At 39.2% G+C, this 20,534-nt stretch overlaps 2 protein-coding genes across 3 annotated transcripts in view; one reads left to right on the forward strand and one right to left on the reverse strand.

Moving 5' to 3' along the window:
- The window catches only part of si:dkey-12h9.6 (macoilin), a 60,107-nt gene extending 40,276 nt beyond the window's left edge, over window positions 1-19,831 (forward strand). The window contains exons 1-11 of one of the 2 annotated variants that reach the window (XM_037085487.1): window positions 6,074-6,403; window positions 7,894-8,035; window positions 8,150-8,276; window positions 8,944-9,067; window positions 10,155-10,333; window positions 10,941-11,400; window positions 11,495-11,653; window positions 13,032-13,202; window positions 15,316-15,442; window positions 16,126-16,300; window positions 16,917-19,831. In XM_037085487.1, the coding sequence (XP_036941382.1) occupies window positions 6,327-6,403; window positions 7,894-8,035; window positions 8,150-8,276; window positions 8,944-9,067; window positions 10,155-10,333; window positions 10,941-11,400; window positions 11,495-11,653; window positions 13,032-13,202; window positions 15,316-15,442; window positions 16,126-16,300; window positions 16,917-17,107 (1,932 nt within the window). In that variant the 5' untranslated portion in view covers window positions 6,074-6,326 and the 3' untranslated portion in view covers window positions 17,108-19,831. Of the gene's footprint in view, window positions 1-6,073; window positions 6,404-7,893; window positions 8,036-8,149; window positions 8,277-8,943; window positions 9,068-10,154; window positions 10,334-10,940; window positions 11,401-11,494; window positions 11,654-13,031; window positions 13,203-15,315; window positions 15,443-16,125; window positions 16,301-16,916 lie in introns of those variants that run through there. The other variant, XM_037085486.1, reaches the window with a different exon arrangement.
- Window positions 450-6,160, reverse strand: LOC119012040 (serotriflin-like). Its single transcript, XM_037085489.1, has 9 exons — window positions 5,322-6,160; window positions 3,304-5,098; window positions 3,182-3,185; window positions 2,962-3,062; window positions 2,713-2,803; window positions 1,595-1,737; window positions 1,362-1,456; window positions 999-1,081; window positions 450-812 (listed from the first exon to the last, which is right to left on the reverse strand). The coding sequence occupies exons 2-9, from the start codon at window positions 3,484-3,486 to the stop codon at window positions 685-687; spliced, it is 828 nt and encodes a 275-aa protein (XP_036941384.1). The 5' UTR covers window positions 3,487-5,098; window positions 5,322-6,160; the 3' UTR covers window positions 450-684.
- Window positions 19,832-20,534: the final 703 nt, after the last annotated feature.

Genomic DNA, 20,534 nt, shown 5'->3' on the forward strand with positions numbered 1-20,534 from the left:
TATAAAAAAGGAGGTGATGAATGTGCATGTAAATTAAAAAATGATAAATAGAGTGGTAAATCATCAAGTGATTTGACTAATTTGAAGCCGACAGTCTTGTATGATGAAACACTGACAACGCAAAACTGCCATTTGTCATTTAAGCAAAGTGACCCCAAGGGTGGACGTACTGCAACAACAAGTACTCAAGATACTCATACAAAACTGAAGTTTTGAAAATGCTGTAGAATTCAGCATAACAGTGACTGACTGAATGTGAATTTTAAAACAAAGTGATTAATTGTCTTTAACACACTTGACTTTATATTCTTTATTTATTTGAAATAGTGTTGCTCTGATAATCAGCTGGGCTGTTACTTTCCAACATCCATTACTCAATTCATTTCAAATATTGAGTAATGCAATTACCCCGTATTTTCTTGAACCTTTCTTGGTGCATAGTTGTGAAATCCAAGTCAAGTATGTTCTCCTTTCTCTTTAGGAGTTCACACCTGTGCAGTCAAAGTGCAGGCAGTGTTTGTCTAGAGAGGAACAGTGTCAGAATACTTTTCCTTTTCTCTGTCTGCTGATTACTGAGCAGGTCAAGTATCTCTGACTATTAAAAAGGAGGAACACAAGCTCTGATGCTGAGTATGTTTATTGATACTGACTGAGCAGTCAGGGTCGATGTGGACATGCCGCCATTTAAATGATCTCGTTGGTGCACTTGCAGGAGGCTGGGCAGCAGGAGGCCACGTCGCTGTTGCTGCAGCCCCACTGCTGCTTCAGATCTGGACAGTTACTGTACTTATCAGCGTATTTACAGGGGTTGGCTGGAGGAACAAGAAAATGAAAAAAATTAACGGACGTATAAATAAAAAAACACTTAGAAAACATTAAACCATAAAAATAACTTCTGTTACAATTAGCACTATTAGAGAGTGTCATAATGTAAATGTAAAAATAAACCACTCTTATTCAAAGTAAATACGTTTTTCAGTGTTGTGTTTACTACTTACTGCACAGTTTGTTATCACAGGCACTGCGGCAGTCACCGCAGGTGGGTCCTGACTCGTAGGGGCGAGCTAACTGGTAGTTCCCACTGCAATTTTGTTCAGAGCATCAAATAACAAGCATTAGCAGCGTAAATGTATGGCACAGCCCAAACACGTTGGATATTACCTGAGAAGGCAAAAATGCTTTTAAATGACTACTTCAAGGTGCTTTGCTCAGTTAGCCATGATACTGGCAGTTTGAGCTGCTAGAGTTTGGGCGCAAACACCACAATCACAGAAGCAGAATGAATATTTTCAACCAGAATTCTTACATATTGCACCTTTAATTACTCCACACCAATGTAAATTGTTCTGTGGGGTACTCACGGTGGGCAGTAGTGGCAGACATAGAAGTACTCGTATTGAGCATTGGGACAGTGGGCAAGCGCGCAGCCAACAAGGTTGGACCTGTACCAGACAACCTGAGCAGAGAAAAAGCAGATTCGATAGAAAAGCAAGAGTCCTCTTTCACTTATTACAGTTTTCAGCAAAATGTTGGACAAGGTGTATGCAAGTTAGTCAGAGTAACATGTGTTGTGTAAACTGTTACGGAGGTGCACCTGTGTGTAGTGTCCAACCACCCCTCCGTTGATAGATCCCACTCCGTATTTAAAGTCCGCCACCTCGTCGTACCAGGACTGGATCGCGTTGCTCCAGGTGTTCTTATAGCTGGACATGTACAGGTTCTCTCCACAGCCACTAGCTACAGTTACAAAGGGAAGAGACAGTTCACCCCAAAATCAAAATACGAGATTGATACCAGATTGTTGTCATGTGTCTAGATCTAGTTACCCAGTGTTTGAGAGTTCAGCTGTAGAAATGTCCATCTTCTTTTGACTAAAATGGAGCTACGCAATCATTATATATGTTTTCTGGAAATTGATCAATCTACAATAGTTTGCAAAAATGAAATTGTGGGTCATTGTACAAAATAATTTGTTTGTTTGCCCCATGGCTGTTCAGGACTTCCCTACTGTGGATCAATTACATAAATGTACACCAACTTAAAGTTATAGAAACAACCTGGTCATATATATTAAAAAAATAACAAAAACGTATTGCTGAGAAATTAAGCAATACATACATAATAAGTTTTCTCTTAACTCAGTCCACATCTGTCATTGTGTGCAAACAAAATTAAATTACCAATAATGATTAAAATAAAATAAAACAAATTCACTTCCTATTCCTGTGATATAGTCTTGCTGTCTTTATGATGACACTTTCTTGTATGGTGTTTATCAAATTAATAAATCTAACTGGCGCCAGTACATGGTTACATATTTACACAAGCATCAGTCTGGTAATTGCTCATACAATATTTTAATTTGATATCTGTAACCCAGCTAGATTAAAGAAATCACACAATGAACTGACACATGATGTTACCCTGACCTTTTCCTGCCTTTAAATACTGTTAATGAAGTGGATACAGAGCCTTAAAATAACTTGATAAATCCATCATTGTGGATGTAAGTGTGACGTTTAACAGCACATGACCCTCTTAAAAGCTGTATCATACGATTTTACGCTCTTATAATATTATAATATATTCTAATAATGCTTGTTAAACTTGTCAGGTAACAGTAATGCTGTGTAGCTGCTGACTTTTTGTTACTTAAAAGTCTTTACTTTTACTTTTTGAATGTAAAATAAAGAGATGTTATAACGAATTTACTGCTGATCGTTCTGGAGCTGGCAGGACTGTGGTTCATGGAGCAGGTGTTGGCCCATTCCTGTGCATTGGCTGCAGCCTCATTGCTCCAATTCTGCAGGGAGCAGAGGAGAGAGGAGCCATTACACATGTAGCAACTACAGTATATACACCAGAAAATCTCCAAAGGCTGTGTCTGGAAAGTCAGTTTCATTTCCTGATATGCTGCCCGAGGGAGAAATTTGCAGAACCAGTTCATGTGAGATTAGTTACCATTTCCAGCATGTTGCTAGCAGTAGGCTGAACACCTCTTCTCAGGGCATTATGCTTGTTCACAATCGCAATCTTATCGGAGGAGGAGACCAGGACAGTGCCTAAATAAACACAAATAAGGTTTTAAAAAATAAGAAAGAAAGAAAGATTGAAGGTGACATGAATGAAAATCCTTAATCTTAGTGAAGATTATGTATGAATAATAATTCCAAACACTCACCCTCCTTCAGGTATGGATTTCAGAGATGAGAGAGAAAATGATGTGGTTAATTTATTGCTTAACTGCACTACAAATATACACACAATTTAATTCCTAGTTGAGGGGACATTTCATCTACTTACTGCAAAGGGCTCCATATCCTCCGCCAAGGTGCCAGGCACCTGGAGAGCAGCAAAGAGGCCCAAGGCACACAGGAAGCTCACAGTGTTCATGGTGACGTCCATGACTACCAACCTCAGAGAGTGATTTATATACAAAGGTACCACACAGACACGTGATGAATGAACACACAAAGTCAAGGGCATCACAGAGTGACCAAAGTGATGATAGGGTTTTGTCAACGTGGCGCAATGTGTTTTGCGAAGGTGGGCGGCTGTGACTCAGGGGTAGAGCCAGGGTCTTGTTATTAGAAGGTTGGTGGTTCGACTCCCCTGGTCTGCTAGTCAATATGTCCTTGGGCAAGATATTGAACCCCAAAACTGCTCCTGATGTGCTGGTCACCATCAGCCTATGTATGTATGTGTGAATTACTGTAAGCCACTTTGGACATATCTTTTTTTTAATGTAAACTGCTGAGAAAGTGTCACATACAGAGGTTGTGGAAGAAGGGGCGAGGGAGAATAGGGTCACCTCTGGACCTCGGCTCTCCCTACTGGTGCGGGGGAGCAGTGAAGCAGGGGATTCATCTAATAGTGCACAACTAATGCAATTAATTAGGCCAAAGTCAATCACATATCACAAACTGCTCCCGAATAAAGCACATTCAGTCATTATAATATTGTGATATTGCAAAATTAGTTTGATAAAAAGTTATTTTGTGCATGATTTGTCCTACACATCTGTTTTTTTTTTCATGACAACTCCAATAAAGGGGCATGGAATATGTTCTGTATGTTCTCCGTGTGTGGCAAGGTTATAATAAGAGGGTGTGCGATATCATACGGAACATGGTATCTAAATTAAACTTTGATTATTGAACTAAGATTAGGAGCATCGATAAGGTTTGAAAACAGCTCTCTGGTGTTAGACAGCTTATAAAGGTCTTTTTGGACACAGCAGGCCTGTATGTTTGAATCTTTCGTAAAACACATGATATCTGGATTGTCAGTTTTACAAATGAGGGAAAAATATTCAGCATAATCACAAATGTGTTGGCAGACTTAGTTAGTTTAAATAAATAACTGCATAGATTGTGTTATCATAATAAATTTACCCAAAGATAAAAGATAACGTGTTATTTTGATGTCCAATCCATTCAACTTGAACTTTATACCTTTTTACTATGTCCTGTGTCACTAAAATGAAGAATTGGAAGTACAAAAATGTCCTGCAGTTGAATGACCTGACTGAGGTGGTGCAGCTTTAATCTTACTTTAACCAAAATCACGTCATTCGTTTCCTCTTCAAATCTAGAAAAGGTTATACGTGTTTATATCTCCTCCACAACTGGCAATTAAAATGCACTTTACTCTTATCAGTAGATATACTATCAAAGGGCTGCAACTAATACTAAACTCTGCTGCCAGGCTGTTAAGGCACGCCGGAAGAATCGAACACATCATGCAACACATTGCTGCCCTCTACTGGTTCCCTGTGAGGTCTAGAATTGACTTTATTCTTACTGATACTGTTTTGAAACCTTTAATGGTCAATCAAAGTGCTACCTATGAAAAACAAATCAATTTCAATCAAGCATGAGGTTACAGCACAGGGGTTTTTTTTTCTTAGTTTTCCTTTTGATGGTAGGAGTGCTGCTCGGTTGTGGAAAATAGTGCCACAGAGACACGGAGTAAAAAGGCTCTAACAAAGAGAATGGCTCTGGATACATACACTGAAAGCTGCCCAATACCCAGGCTTGAATGGGGGAACTAGGACCTTTCTCCTGTTTTCTCCCAAGGCATCTGAAGCCTCCAAAGTCTGAAAAAGTTATTTTAGGCATTTAAGAAGTAAAGTAATTGATGCTTTTCCGAGGGTAATTAAATCATTCAATGTTTGAAGAGTCTGTGTATGTATATTATTATTATCTTGCTTACTGTTTGTGATTTTTTTTTTCAGCTAAACATACTTAGTCTTTTGATTTTAACTACCTAATTATGTGACGACCAATCTGCTCATACTGCTGCTGTGAGAGTTTACCCACCTGTGTATTCTGTCATGTGGTTGTCTCTAGACCAATCATGTTACTACTCATCCGTCTTCACTGATCATGTGGCTGACTGTCTGGACTAGGGATGCACAATATTTATCAGACAGATAAATTACTTTCCCAATAATGGAAAAATTGCATTATCGGTTATCGGCAGGTAAGGAAATTATAGCCGATAATGCAAAGCAACAATTGCTTTTGTTGACTCAGCAAGTGCGCATCTACACACAGCAGGTGGTGGCGTGCACCTTTAAAGTTGTTTTGTGAGCAGCCAATAAAAAACAGAGAAGAACAACAACAGTAACGTGCTCATAATGCTGAACTTTTATTTCTAAAATATACAAATGCTTGATTATATTATCCGTTATTTAATAGGTAATTATCGGTTATCGTATCGGCTTGTAAAAAATCATATCGTGCTTTCCCAGTCCAGTCATGTCACCACTAATCCAGCTTTACTGATCATGTGACTGTCTGCTAACCTGTAAATGTAAGAACCCTAAAGTGGCCATTTTGTGCTGCCCTGAGGAAGGTCTGGCTGAAATACATAGGCATGTGTTTACTGATGAGGTGATTGAACTGCCATGATTCATGAAATGTTTCTTAACTCATTACACTCTTGGTGCCCTCAGACAGACTCAACAGTTCTGAAAAAATTAAAAAATAAAAAATCCAGACGTGCAACAGAATTAACAATCAAATGAAACACTAAAATACCCCCAACTAAATGTGAGTGGTGAGCGTTTTGGTACAGTGTGTTCATCTGCTCCCCTCCTGCGATCAACACTTGTAGGTACAACACCCGCCGCGCATGCGCAGAGCCGTCGGCCGCCTTGCATTTCTTCCCAGACATCATCATCATCATCACAGGTTGAACCGAACATCCTCTTCCACAAGGAGCGAGCTTCTGCCTTTTATTTCTGCTCCTTTTCTTCTTTTCTCCGCCGCCGCCGCCGCGGTGTGTATTCAAAACAGCACGGAGGGAGCAGAAGCCATAAGATGAAGAAACGCTATGTGGACGCGAACAGGCTACGGAAAATGAAGAAACTGAAAATAACGGAGAAGCTGTCTGAGAGGTAGCTAGCGCCCGAGAGAGCCGCGTCGCCTGGCGGAGGCTGCTTTTGTTGTGGTGTCCGTCTTTGTGTGAATTTCAGCCGTCGTCACCTGTCTGCCTCACACATCTCGTCACTTCATCCGCGTCTCACGGTTTTACTCACACACAAAAAAACAACCAGTCCGGAGCTGTAAATGCGCTCCGAGCACGGCTGAGCTGCGGGAACGGAAACGTAGGGGGGAAAAAAACGATGTGATGCGAGTTACTTCAGCCGACATTTGTTTACAGAAAGACAGGAATGAGCAGCTGTGCAAGTTAACGTCGGCCCTGCTTCTCCCTCAGGCTCTTACATCTGCTGCTGCACTGTCCTCTGTATCCAAGTGACAGCCTCATTTAACGCATTATTCTGGTGTTGGCCCAGTATGGACTGTATTCCCTGAAGCAGCCCGTGTGAAACAGCTCATCTTGCAAATACAGTCATAAATTGAAAGCGTCTAGACAGAGTCCAGAGAAGAAATGATGCTTCAGCAGAAAAGAAACCACTTGTTTTGAATTGTGCATTGTTTCACATGAGACGGGGAATTAGCACAGTTTAATATTTTTGGATTTTTTAAAAAACCACAAACATCTTGGCTAGGCAGTCATTGCCCATTGTTTAAAGTGTATAAATGTGACAGCTATGCTAAAAAAAATAAATAAAAAAAAACAATATAAAAAAAACCTGTGATATAAATAATAATACACTCTATTGGTAATATATGAATTTAGACTTGCTGTTGTCCTTCCTTCCTCTGTCTCTCTGTGCTCATTTAAACATTGCATTTTTGTTGTGCAATATTTGGCAGATGTATTAAAAAAGCCAGGGAAGCAAATCAAAACACACTCTCACTGAGATTACAAGGCAAATGTGAACTTGTGTAGAGAATCCAAGATGCCGTTGTCGTCCCCTTTCCGTCCCATCACACTCTTTAAGTGAAATTATCGCTATTTCGTTGCACGTTTACTTTCTGTTGTAAGAATACAAATGCACTTTTATGTCAATAACATTAAAAAAAGGGAGATTTGGGCTGAGTGCAGCTGGATGCTGTGGTGCTGCCTCTCTCCTCCAGATGAAATATTGCCATGGTTACCAAACAAAGAAGGGGTGATGTGATAGCAGCCTATGGATGAGCAGAACAAAGGAGCAAACCACAGCCCCTGTTTGGCTCGTGGTTGCCTAATAAAATGAATGAGGGAACAGTCATTGTTCCTCAGCACCTCTACTTAAAAGATTGGACTGCAGTTTTAAGACGCAGCTGCTCAATTATAGGTTTAGGGACGCGTATCCGGTTTCTAGTCCTGTATTTGCTGCTGCCTTGGCTTAACAGGCTTCATTGTATCTGGAATGTTTTTATTTACCGTACTCGGAGCCAAGAGCAGAACTCTTTGTCCAAACTGAACACACCCCCTCGCTGATTCATACTTATACATAAACAGTGTTGGCTTTTCTACTGTTCCCTTGTCTTTGTGCAGTGCATACACCGTCCTGAAGTTTATGATGATGTGGACGCTGGTGCTGCTGGCAGATTTCATCCTCGAATTCAGACTGGAGTATCTGTGGCCATGCTGGCTCTTCTTTGGGAGCGTGTACACCACTTTCCACTGCCATGGTCTGGTGAGAACCCCCTGCTGTGTGATTTCATCTTGTGTGAAGTGGCCCAGATGATGATAATCCCACAGAGTGAATCCAGCGTATCTTTACTGACATCAGTGTTTTCTTTGTTTGCAGGTTATCTGTGTTGTTTTTGTCTGTGCTGCCTTCACTCTGGACATCTTTTGTTTAATTTTTGTTCCTCTGCACTGGCTGTTTTTTGTGGCTAGCACCTACGTGTTATTCAATTACATATGGCACACAGGTGAGTATGTGGATTATTGTTTGTTTTTGCCCACACATATGGAAAAAATTGCCAAATTCAGTTTGCTCTAACAATGAGGGTTCATTCCCTCACTCTCATGCCAATAGAAAGTCGGGTTGAGTCTCGTACTGCACAAAACATTTCTGGGGGTTCACAGCAGAACAGCCTTCTCCTAAAAAACTGAAGCACATAAAATGTCTCAATACAGCATGTTTGGCATCATCCAAGTCCTCAGAAGTCCAGAAATCCCAAAATTGATTTAGAACATATTTGTTTATTATATTGATTTAAACGCTTGTTGCACAGTTGAGCCCATGCACCCATTTCAGACTAATACTGTTTGCTCAGCAACCATACTGAAGGTTTTGGCTTAAAAGAGAGTTTAAACAACAGCTTTTTAATGTCGGACAAGCTGTATGGAGCCTTTTTTAGTTTTAAAACAAGTTTCCCATCTGCTTCAGTTGTTAAAAATGCTGCAACATCATTTTGCTATGATGCTCCAGAAATGTTTTGTGGACTACAAACTTCACCTGACTGTCCTTTGCTGTGAGAGTGTGAAGATATCAACTGTTTTTTTCATTTTTGTGTAAACTTATACTTTTAAAATGTGTGGTGTAAGCGGAAGTAGCATCACAAACGTTAAAGTATTCTTTCTTTCTTTCCTCAGAAAAAGGCATCTGCATATCAACGGTATCCCTGTGGATTTTGCTCGTGTACACGGAGGCATCGCTGCGACTCAAAGACCTCAAAACCTCTCATGCCAACCTGTCTCATCTTTTTGCTGCACACTGGTACATCGATTTAACACAACTTAAGACCTTTCTTTCTTTCGCAATTCTTTTTATTGACTCTGTACAAATAGTGCATACAGGCAGTGGCAGCATAGGACAAAAAAGAAAACAGACAAGAGGTTGTGCGGCAGTCAGGGTGCTAGACTGCAACAAATTAAGACCTTTGAAGAATTTCAAGAATGGTGATGTCAGACATAAAATTAATTGCGCTTTAGAATTAAACTTTATCTACTGTGTGATATAATGAAGTGGACTTGATGTTTTTCATCATAGTTTCCTGTAGTCAGTTCACTTTTGTTCTACTAGCTGATGACAAGTATAAAATGAAAGGAGTAAAAATGTCTGGATGCACAACATGTATTGGGATATTGTGAACTACATTATTGGCTATGTATTTATATCAGTGAAATTATAGCTGATAATTAGAGACGATGATATGGGACCAAATCGCTTTTTATTTCATTTTGCTTAACAAGCAATGCAACTACACACTCTGGTAAAGTAGGTGACTGTGTTTACTTTGGCAATTGGATTATAATCTGCTGATAAACACACAGAAGAAGTGCAGAAGGCGGTAAATGTTCTGCAAGTATTCCAAGGGTCTGTACACAGCAAATCATCAAAAAAGAGACAAATCTAAAACACTCTTCTGGCAAAAAGGTTAACAAGCCTATATTTAGGTAGCTTTTTCCCTCCGAAATTAAAAGCATTGTCAGTGCATGTTAAAGATGAGCTGAGTAGCAACCCACGCTTCGTGGAGTGTAACCGCAGCACCCTTTATAAATGTACAAGATGACTGCACGCACCTCATCACGTCTTGGCCTGTCTTACATTCAGGTTTGCATAAACTACAGTGTAGAAACCTCTTTTAAAATACAAAAATGTGTAATTATCTTTTATCTTATTGGTATCGGCCATGAGAAAGGGGTAATTATCGGTCATCTGTATTGGCTGAATAATATCCATATAATGCATCCCTATGAAAATAAATAGATAACACAATGATTGATAATAGAAATCTGTTAGCCAGGATGAGTTTGTATCACATATTCTAACTGTGTCTTTTCCCCTTTGTATTCTCATTCAGCATTGGATATCCTGTAGTGTACCTGGGGTTTTATGCCACCTGCTACTTCACCAACATCTTTAAGTTGCGCATACAGAAAGCAGTGCAGAGTGAGAACGACTTCCACATGCACCTCCTGCAGCACTCGCTCCCTCCAGGCCTGCAGGTTTACCCCAAGACCGGCACAGATGGCAGCAGCAGTGAGTCTTCTGCACCACTTCCATTTATACACACTTGTTTCTGCCATTTTTCACAATCTGCAGGATGATTCTAATTTAAGTTTGTTTGATCCATGAGATCAGAGGGTTGAGTTTCTGCAGGCGCTGCTCTTGTGTTTGTGTGATCATCACTCAAAGTAACCATTCAGTGCTCTGCTGTTTATTCCAAATGAACAATGGGAAAGATTTGCCAGAAACTGGGTGTTAAGAACATCGATTATAAATGCAGAAGATCATTATACACTTGATGCATCAGTGAAATCTTGCAGATGATCTAAACAATCTAATTGAAGCTTTTCTCACGCAATTCAATAACCTCCCTTATTTTTCATCCAAGCGAAAATGGTGACAGAACTCAGATGGCAGCAAATATTTCTCAGAGGACACAATTTATTCAGTGATGGTTATATAGATTGAAACTGTATACATTTTTTACATAAAGAGCATAAACAAGAATTAATTGTTGCAGCTCTCTGAAAAACTGTAAATAATATGTTCACTCTATTTATATGCCAGGTACAGAATTAAGAGCCTTCCAGAGCAATGATAGTTGCTGATGGATGTCCTTTTTTTCTGTCTGTACTCACAGGCTCAAAATGGAAGATAAAGCCTGAGTCAACTCAGTATCAGTGTCAGAATGGTGCTGTAGTGGCCCACGATGAGGGACACACTGCGGACTGTCTCCAGATCCGCAGCGAGGACAGAGTAACGGAGAAAGGAACCCACGAGGTGAGGTCAGCTGAATCGAACCGGCGACCATCATCCAAACCTGGTGAGTCCAGAGATCTGCTCCACTGTGGGGCGGGAGGACCAGAATCCTCTATGACCCCGGAAACTCTACCTCAAGATGAGCAAGGAGGCAAAGCCACACGGACAGCTAAAAACTCCTCGCCAAAAGCCCGCAGAGGCAGCACGAACACTCCTTCACCGCCTGCAGGGAGGACTGAGAAGAAACAGAGATCCAGCTCAAAGACAGTCAGCCCAAACCGGGATGTAACAGACAAGAGTGCCACAGCAGCTCAGAATTACCACGCTGAACAGATGACCAAGTATGGCACTGCCGATCGCCCCAGCTCAGCTTGAAAGTAGAGCACGTAAAGATGAAACCAGAGCTAATTATTTGTCTTTTGCTATAATTTTCAGGCTGGAGCAGGAGCTGAGGCGGCTGAAGGGCGAGCTGCAGTCAAGCCGCCAGGGAGAGCAGGAGCTGCGGAGTCACATCTGCAACTTGACCAACAGCGAGAGGAGCCTGAGACCAGAGGTTTCCCTGCTCAGACAGTCCAACATGTTGCTCCAGAGCAAGTGAGTCACCCGCCAGAACCACTGCAGAGATTGTGTCTTTGGCTCCCTCTGTGGGCTGTTTTATATATTGCATAAGTCTATAAATATAAAAGTTGTCTGTGAAAGTAAAACCACTCCTTTGTCAGCAAATGTTTCAATTCTCAAAAGATCTGATGGATCTCTTTTTAAGCTGGGCCATAATTAATATCATATGAAGTTGTATTTCATGTCGAGGGATTGTGTATCACAATTCTCATCTATAATTCTCAACCATAAATGAGTGATAAGTACTTGAACTGAATCTTTCACAGCATTAGATCTTAAATTCATGAGAGTATTTGATTTTAATATCTCACTCAAATAGTTTGTGGGCTACTCTAACACAATCTGACCCTGTGTGATGAGCCTGAATTGGAGTTTTCTAATGATAACTTAATTATTTCGTGTGAGTGTGTGTGTCTGTGAAAAGTAGAGGGAGACAAAGGGACAATTAAGATGTGAAAAGCTGACATGTAAAACAGCTATTGATTTACACTCAAAAAGGAAGACTGTAAAACATGTCTCAGGTCTGCAAAATATCGATACTGTATCAAGAAAAAGGAACAGATTATCATTTTTCTTCTTCAGAGCCCAGACTGTTACACTCTAATAATTGTTTTTATTGTTGCCCATTTTGTAGATTATTTTCCTTGTCATTAAATTATGAATCAAATAAATCCAAGGTGAGATTGTTAAATTGCCAAACCCAAACCCCAACATTTTCTCTATTTACTGTGATATAAGACTAATACCAGCAAGAATTCCCATTTTAGAAGTTGGAATGTGTGAATTTCCAGCAACACATAGATGACTAATCCATTATTAAAACTGCTGCTATTCATTTTTGTTTGTTTAATGACTAATTGTTCAAACAATCAGTTGTTACCGCTTCAGCTAATATGCAGTTTACATCAATGAAAGACTTTACAGAGACATGGTCTTTGAAGATTTAGGTCATATTCTCAAACAGGAATACGAGGCATTATTTTACTATGTTCATTTTTTAGTTGTGTGAGTTGCGCTTCACTTATTAGTAATAATGTGACCCCAGGATTTTATCTGGAAAAGCAGATTAGTACTCAAAGCACATCTTGTCAGTCCTTCCAGTCACAGATGAACCATCTGAACACATTTCCACATCAAATCCACATCCACCAGCCAGAGGCGTTTAATCTTGTTTGAGATGAACATGTTATGCATAGTTTTGATAAGACATGCTCCACTTTTTTTTTTTTTTAAAGCAAGGTGCTCCCCAGTGACAACTAAAACATGTTCCGTCTGTTTTTTGAGGCACTGACCCACTTTTTTACAGCGTCATTTTTTGCCATCACTTGAAGTGAGTTTAATGCTTTTCCTTCAGGATTTTGTGTCTAACTAAAACCAAGCAAAGGGACAAACAGAGCAGTGCGATGCTGGAGAAGAAGACCAGAGCAGAGACGGAGGCCAGACTCTCTGCTGAGAGGCAGTTGGCAGAGCTTCAGGCCCAGAAACTGGAGGAAGCAGCCAGCACAGCACGGAGCCTAACAAACAGGTAAAATCATTTCTGCCAGGAAGCTAAAGCTGGATCTGCAGGTGTTTGCTACTGATTATAATTATCTCTGTCGTGAGCGTATCCCAAACATTTGAAAAAAAATGAATTATGATTATTAGTTTGAGAGTTTGGTTGAGATCGATACCACTGTCCTGTCTGTGTTCAGTCAAAATCTGGGGCCAGCAGCTTCTTAGCTTAACTTCACATAAAAACTGAAAAGGGCTAGCAGGTCTCTCTGATGGTCAGAAAAGCTGCATACCTGTAGCAGTGGGAAGTAACGTACTACAGATACTTCCTTGATATACTTTTTTAATGTATCTGTATTCATTTTTTGGACAATTTTTTTTCAACTTTTCCTCTGTACACACAAACACAAATATCTGTACTTTCTACTCTGTACATTTTCAAAACTTGTTATTTAGTTTTAATGCATTTGAGGGAAATTATTGATTATTTTTGCACTATTGCACTGTGTCTTCCCAACATTACAATATCATGCTTGGCAGACGTAACAAGACAGAAACAGACAGAGAATCAAACCCCCAGGAAGAGTGCCAGGCATTGAAGCCAACTTTTGTAAAGGCCAAACTGTATAATCCTCACATGATGCCTGAATTCTTGCCATAAGCTTACATTGTGAAAGCAGCTGTAACGATGTAAGGATGGATCCATTTATTAAAATGTCAACGTCAAAACCTGCAAAAGGATTTGTTTCACTGTCAGAATTTGATCCATTTGGTCCAATAAATTTTGGAAAGTCTAGAATAGCCTCAAGATTAGATTTTTAATCTCTTATCAAGTTAGGCGGGCGGTAAACTGGAAGTTAGACGGCTCGTTCAGCGCAAGTCGATGCACACGCTCCATTAGCCGCACAACATGAAAGATCCAGGTCATTTAATAGCTGGGAATTCGAGGGAAGGGACAGCTTTCATAGGAATGAATTGGGCTCCATGTCCAACACTGTATCCAGGTTTAACTGTAACGTCCTTGACTGAGATGGGGAGAAAAGGCGTTTCAGGGTGTTTATCTGCAGAGACCAAGCAGCCCTCTACCTGAATTTTCTTTTATCTAAATTTTTTTTGCTGCGCTCGGGAAGCTTTACCATCCCAAAATGTCCTGGGAATCAGCTTTCTGGGACAAATCCTACTAACTCTAAGTTTAATAGTCTCTGAATTATACTAGTATGAAAGTGAGGCTCAGTTTGCTTTGCATGGAAATGGCAGGTAGAAATGTCCTTATGCGGGAAACTTTTTACTTCTGTACTCCAAGTTAAATCAGTACTTCTACTTTTAGAAGTTTACAGTATCTGTACTTCTGTTGAATGTGTGTACTTTTCCCACCTCTGCCTACGTGGTATACAACAAAACACCATTTGTGTTTCCTTGAGCTTTAACTAATGATATCTTCCTTGTTGATTAATCAATAATTTTCTTTTATCAGTGTCAGAAGTTTGTGAAAAAAAGGAATCAAAGAATTTGGACTCACTCAAACCTATTAATCTCTTGTCAAAATGATGGGTGATTAATTAAATTCTTGACAACTACTTGATTAATCCTGGCATCTCTAGCGTTTGCCTAGGGGATATGTGTGGGAGTATTTCGTATATTTATTAAATTATATATTTAAATCACTGTGAATGGCCACGAAACAGTCCAGGACAAAATGACAGATTTTTGTTAGTACACTTTTGATTTTGTGTGCTTTAAAACAAAGCAACACAAAATGAAAGTTAATCAGTGAGCTTTGGAGGTGTAAATGGGTGGATATGGTTTTCTTTTTACAGAGCCATGCTAGCTGTTCCCCTCTGTTTCCAGTGTTTGTGCTAAGCTAACTGCACCTGAAAATACAGATATGACAGTGGTATCGGTCTTTTCTTTAAGTGAATGAGAGTATCTCATAAAATATTGAACTATTCCTTTTATATGCACAGGAATTTTTAACGGATTCACATATTTTCTTGCATTGTATCATTAGCTATGTGGAATATAAAGAAACAAATGTAGGACAAATGTAAAAAATGTCATGTTTCTTTCTGTGTGAACTGGTTCTTCATATCCTATGAAAGCCCTCTGTAACAGCTCAAAACTGATGTTTTCTTCATTTCCTACACCAGGCAGGAACACTGTGAAACCCAAATGTTAAGGAAAAGAGTTAAAGATCTAGAGACAGAGTACAAACAACTACAGCTGGAGTATCAAGTGAAAGAGAGTCGTGTGGTAGATCTAGAGAGTGATGTTGAGGTATCTGTTCTTTACACTATTTGGGAATGAACCTGAGTTTAAGTGTTTGTGAGTCTCAAGTGGTGGGTTACTTGGTTGTCATGTACTCTTTTTGCTGTTTGAGTTTTTGTTTTTTAATGTCTTTAGTTCTCTGTTTGTAAAATTATTGGAAAAATGAATCATCTTAATCAGGAACATCTGTTATTTTTTAAAATTTTATTTTGGCCTGCTGTCAACATGTTGCACTTTGTCATCGTGTCAGTATGTAGTCGTATCGTATGGGTGTTGTACTGTGTGGTATTTCATTTTAGTGACATTCTCTCCACGAAGCATGCTCGAACAGAAGCCAGGTCTTTCATAAAAACATTGCACAGCTTTAATAAAAGAGAACAAGTCACCTCCCTCAAAATGTGAGAAACTGTTCAAAGTGAACACAGAAAGAATCATCCCTCGGCGCGTCTCTGGAATAATGTGCGGCTTTCATGTTTTTTGAATGGCTGGCCGCTTCATCATCAGTGTGTGGTGGTTGTTGTCTCTGTGGCGCATTGGTTCCCGAAGTGAACGAAACCTAAACAAAGACACACTGCTGACTATTAAACGCTAAAAAAGGTAAAAGTACTTCGGAAACCAAAGCACCGACTCCCTCAGGTGTCCATCGCACTGAACTTCGCACTTAACTGTTTAAATGTGTTCTTTGGACTCAGGATTTGGGAAAGTACCGCTGTGTGGAAAAAGAGACGGACATGCTGCTGTCCACTCTGTCAGCCATGCAGGAGAAAGCTCAACATCTGGAGTACAACCTGAGTGCAGAGACTCGCATCAAACTCGACCTGTTCTCTGCACTGGGAGACGCCCGCAGACAGCTGGAAATCGCTCAAGGTTCTGACTCTTTTTCTTTGTGCATTGCAATTTCTTTCATTTACAACGTACTGTCTCCAGTAGAATAGTTACGGCGCGTGATTGTGTATTATTTTGACAAGATGTAGAGCGTGAACCAACAAGTGATGAGTTTTTGCATCCATGAACAACACTGAGTGGCCATAAAACAGGCTATATTGTGGCTCCACTTTCCTTTGTCTTTAGGCTTAGAAATATATGTTGAACTTGGCAGTCTTTGTAGTCAAATACATCACTGGGACAAACAAACACAATTTTTTTTATACAGTGATTGAAATAACTTAATGTCTAACATATGCTGAATTTCTAAGAAGGCCCACATTTTTAAGGATTTGACATAGACAGTGTTTCACAATTTTACTATGCTCCCCTTAACATAACAACTAACAAGGTTTTTCCTCACACAATAACTTTCACAATTGGAGACGAGGAAGGTCTACTCTTTCACGTCACGTTAGAATCCATTCACATATGGCCAGCACAAAAGTGGTTAATGTATGTAAAATGCTACAAATTGTAACAGAGCCCCTTTGAAATAGTCTGTATCGCTACAGCCCGCTGTATCCACCCTCTCATAGTGCTTTTGTCTGTCTGACAGATAAAGTGATGAAGCAGGACCGGGAGATAAGGGAGATGAAGCAGAAGATCGCGGAGGTGATGGCCGTCAGTCCTGGTGTATCCTACGTGGCGCCTCGGCCTCCGATGCCACAGTATCTCAACAAGCTACTCAACTCTGAGCGCTACATGCTGAATCCACGAGCACTGATGTACCAGTGTCTGAAGAAATAAAGGATGTCGTCGCCTTTTTTTTAGATCCTCAGACCTCTTCGCCGCGCCCCGTTAGCCCCCTTTGGCTAGTGGATTTTATTACAGAGCTAAATGACACCATGAAGTCATCTACTTCCAGCAATGAATGGAACCAGAATGATCCTCCACAAATCGAATGCCTTTTGCCGCACTTACGGTGCTAACTTGACATTACTATATATATTTACTGATTCATCACTCATCATTCAAGAGTTTCACTCCAAAATAAGATACCTGACATGCAGCGCTGCTGTAGCTGCAGTTTTTACGTTAAGATAGAAGTCATCCTAACGGCATAAACCATATTTAGGATGCAACAGAGAAAAGCACAATATTTCCTTTTTATTCAGGAGCTTTACATTTGTCTAAATGAAAACCTGGTTTCAAGCGATAAAACAATGAAATATGTGTAATTTCTTTACTAATCCACCAGTTCAAAATGTCCAGGTAGATGAATCATACTATCATACAGATAGACTTTAAAAAAATGTATGGATAAAAAAATATTTAATTACTTTAATTCTTTCGGGAGAAATTCTTTTCTTTGTGTATGAAACTGAGTGGTTTTTCTTTTTCTTTCAAGGAGAATGTTTCTTTTTTTTAAAAAAAAAACAAGAATATAGAATAAAAGATAAACTGGCGGGACAAAAGAGAGTGTGTCAGGCATGGGGCAGTGGTGCATGTCAGCCTCTTGTGGTCAGAATGCATATTACAAAAACATATACTGTAAAAAAAAAAATTTGCCTTACAAAATAAAATTATCCTCAACCCTCTCACTCAGTTTCAAGCATGAAAGAAAAAATTTCTCCCCAAACTTTTTTTTTTTCTTCGCAGGTGGAAAAATAAATGAAGGACCTTAAGGATAGTCTCCTGGCAAAACTTAACACAGGAGAGTAAAAAATTTAGCTTCAACTTCACCAGACATAAAAGATTTTCTCTTGCCCCTCAGGGCTTGAGTAGTCCAGTGTATTTCCTTGCAATTAAGTAAAATTACCAACTCAATATTATTTATGTCTTTATTAAAAGTATTATTGAGTCAAATTACATATAAAAACATAAAGATCTGCAACGATTCGATTAGTTGTCAACTATTAAAGTAAATGCCAACTATTTTATAAATGTTTAATCAATTTGAATCTTTGTGGTTTCTTTACTCCTCTATTATATAAATTAAATATCTTTTGGTTGTGGCAAAAGAAAATATTTGAGGCAGATGTCTCAGGCTTTGAGAAACACTGATCCAAGTCTCTTACCATTTCATAGACCAAAAAACAAATTGATTAATTGAGAATGAAAATAAACATTAGTTGCAGCCGTGCATTTCGACTCGTGTCCAGCTGAGCCATGACAGTGTGACAATGAGTCTGCATGCACAATACCAGGACCCTGAGACTGAGGCAGCTAAACTGAATCCAGCCATCATCATTTTACTATTGACACGTCCAAATATCCTCTGTGGAAAAGGCTCATTTAAATATTAGCATTTAAGATTTGATGCTGTAGATTTCGGTAAAACGTTTTGATGTGAGAACTGTGAAGCATAATTAATGCCTAGAGATGAAAAACTACAATATGGAATTATCTCTGAGCCCTACAGTACCTGCAGTAGTTACGTCTGAGGGCCTTCTTTTCATTTCTCAAATGAAATGAACCATAATTTGATTAGATACGAATATTAACTCCAATAATATTCTGTAAACAAAAAATAATTTACAGTACAATAATTATTATTAAGCAACAACATTACCACATTCATGCATCAAGTATTCAACAAAATTGTCTGTGCCTGTAAATAGTGGATTTGGATGATATGAATTTTGCCGAAATTCAGAAGAAAGTCAACGAATTACTTTTTAAAATTTAAAATACACAGTATTTTGGAATGAGACCCTTAAGAGTTCCAGACATTTCACTTTTTTACAGGTGTTGTTTTTTTATGCTGAAATCTGAGTTTCTTAAGAACAATCTGCAGTGATGTTTATTTGCCTGATAAAAATTGAGGAGATGCAGTAAACGAGCTGCGGTTACCTGTCTGTGTTTCGACTGACAGCTACATTTTGATGTTTGGCAGCTCTCGGCTCCACAATGACAAACTCCTGGAAAAGAGAGAAAGTGAGCTGAGCTGAACGGCTGCCTTGTGGAGTGGAGTTGTGTTTAACAAGGAATGGTGTTGACCAAACATGGTTCATGAATTTAATTACTGTGCCTATATACATTACTTTCAAGCTGGGAAGTAAAACACAAATTTAATGTGAAGAGTAATGTGTTTGAATTGAAGTGCTATGTACGGTTTTTGTAGTTTTTGTTTGTTTGTTTTTTAAAATTCACTATGTACAGAATTGAAAATACCCACGCAGCTGAAAAACACTCATGAACTGGATGTCGCCATTTTGGTAGCTTTTTATTTAGAGTGTGTTTCTAGGGTGTTTTATATCAAAAATATTTTTTAGTCTTGCTGTACTTTTATTATACTGCTGTAATTTTGTACGGCAATGTGTTTGTCAGCATGAAATGTGTTTAATTCAACTGTTATTTGAGCACACATTGTGACATTTCAGTATGTACATGAATATACTTGTACAAGGGCTACAGTTTCTTAAAATTTTGAACAAATAATTAATTCAAACAGTGATGCTCCGAGGGTAGAGGTCACACTCCTGATACACCAGGATGGGGTTTTTTGTATAAATAATTTAAACAATTGAATTTTGTCTCCTCTGTTTTTTTCATTTTATTTAAAGTATATTTAATTTGATGTTCTAATCTTAAAGCTGCAATATGTAAGAGTTGACGACTTGCCAGATTTAAAAAAGCTAAAAAAGCTAACTGCTGCTAACCATAACTTCCAGTTTGCTCAGTTAGCTGTGCAGCTAGTAGTCCAGACTGAGAGGTCAGAGACCCAGGAGACAGTTGGAGTTTACACATCTAGCACAGCAGGTTTAGAGCGAGGTGGTTTGGGGCTAACCGATTAGCATGCTCGCTTCAGTAGATATACTCCACCACAACTGTTACTCACATTCTGTTCAAAATTCTAGTTAATTTTCTGACATTTTTAATGAAAATTCTTTCGTATTGCACCTTTAAAGATAAAACTACACATTTCGACCCTGGAAGGGAGAAATGTCTTTAGTATAAAGGCTTTCAAACGACATTTCCTACATCAGATAATCCTGGGTTAGAACCTTTTTTGTTCATGACCCCAGAGCAACCAAATAAAAGGTGTTTACTTGTCAGATTAACTGTCATTTTCAAACTGTAAAGCAAGGAAACTGAGGAAATTGTTCCAACAGACACAAATATTTCATCAGCACACAGGTGAAAACCTACTCCAAACATTTATTAGGGTCAGTCATATATTCAGCATAAGAAACTGAAGTCAAGTGGGCCAAGAACACAGCCAGTGGAACTC

The sequence above is a fragment of the Acanthopagrus latus genome, chromosome 22 (assembly GCF_904848185.1).
Source record: "Acanthopagrus latus isolate v.2019 chromosome 22, fAcaLat1.1, whole genome shotgun sequence".
Classification (NCBI taxonomy): Eukaryota; Metazoa; Chordata; class Actinopteri; order Spariformes; family Sparidae; genus Acanthopagrus; species Acanthopagrus latus.

Coding starts and splice junctions, on each gene's coding strand:
- LOC119012040 (XM_037085489.1), bottom strand. CDS start 3,486: ATGCCCTTGACTTTGTGTGTTCATTCATCACGTGTCTGTGTGGTACCT. Junction 1,457..1,594: donor TGGTTGGACACTACACACAG/GTGCACCTCCGT, acceptor TTCTCTGCTCAG/GTTGTCTGGTACAGGTCCAA. Junction 1,082..1,361: donor GTCTGCCACTACTGCCCACC/GTGAGTACCCCA, acceptor ACAAAATTGCAG/TGGGAACTACCAGTTAGCTC.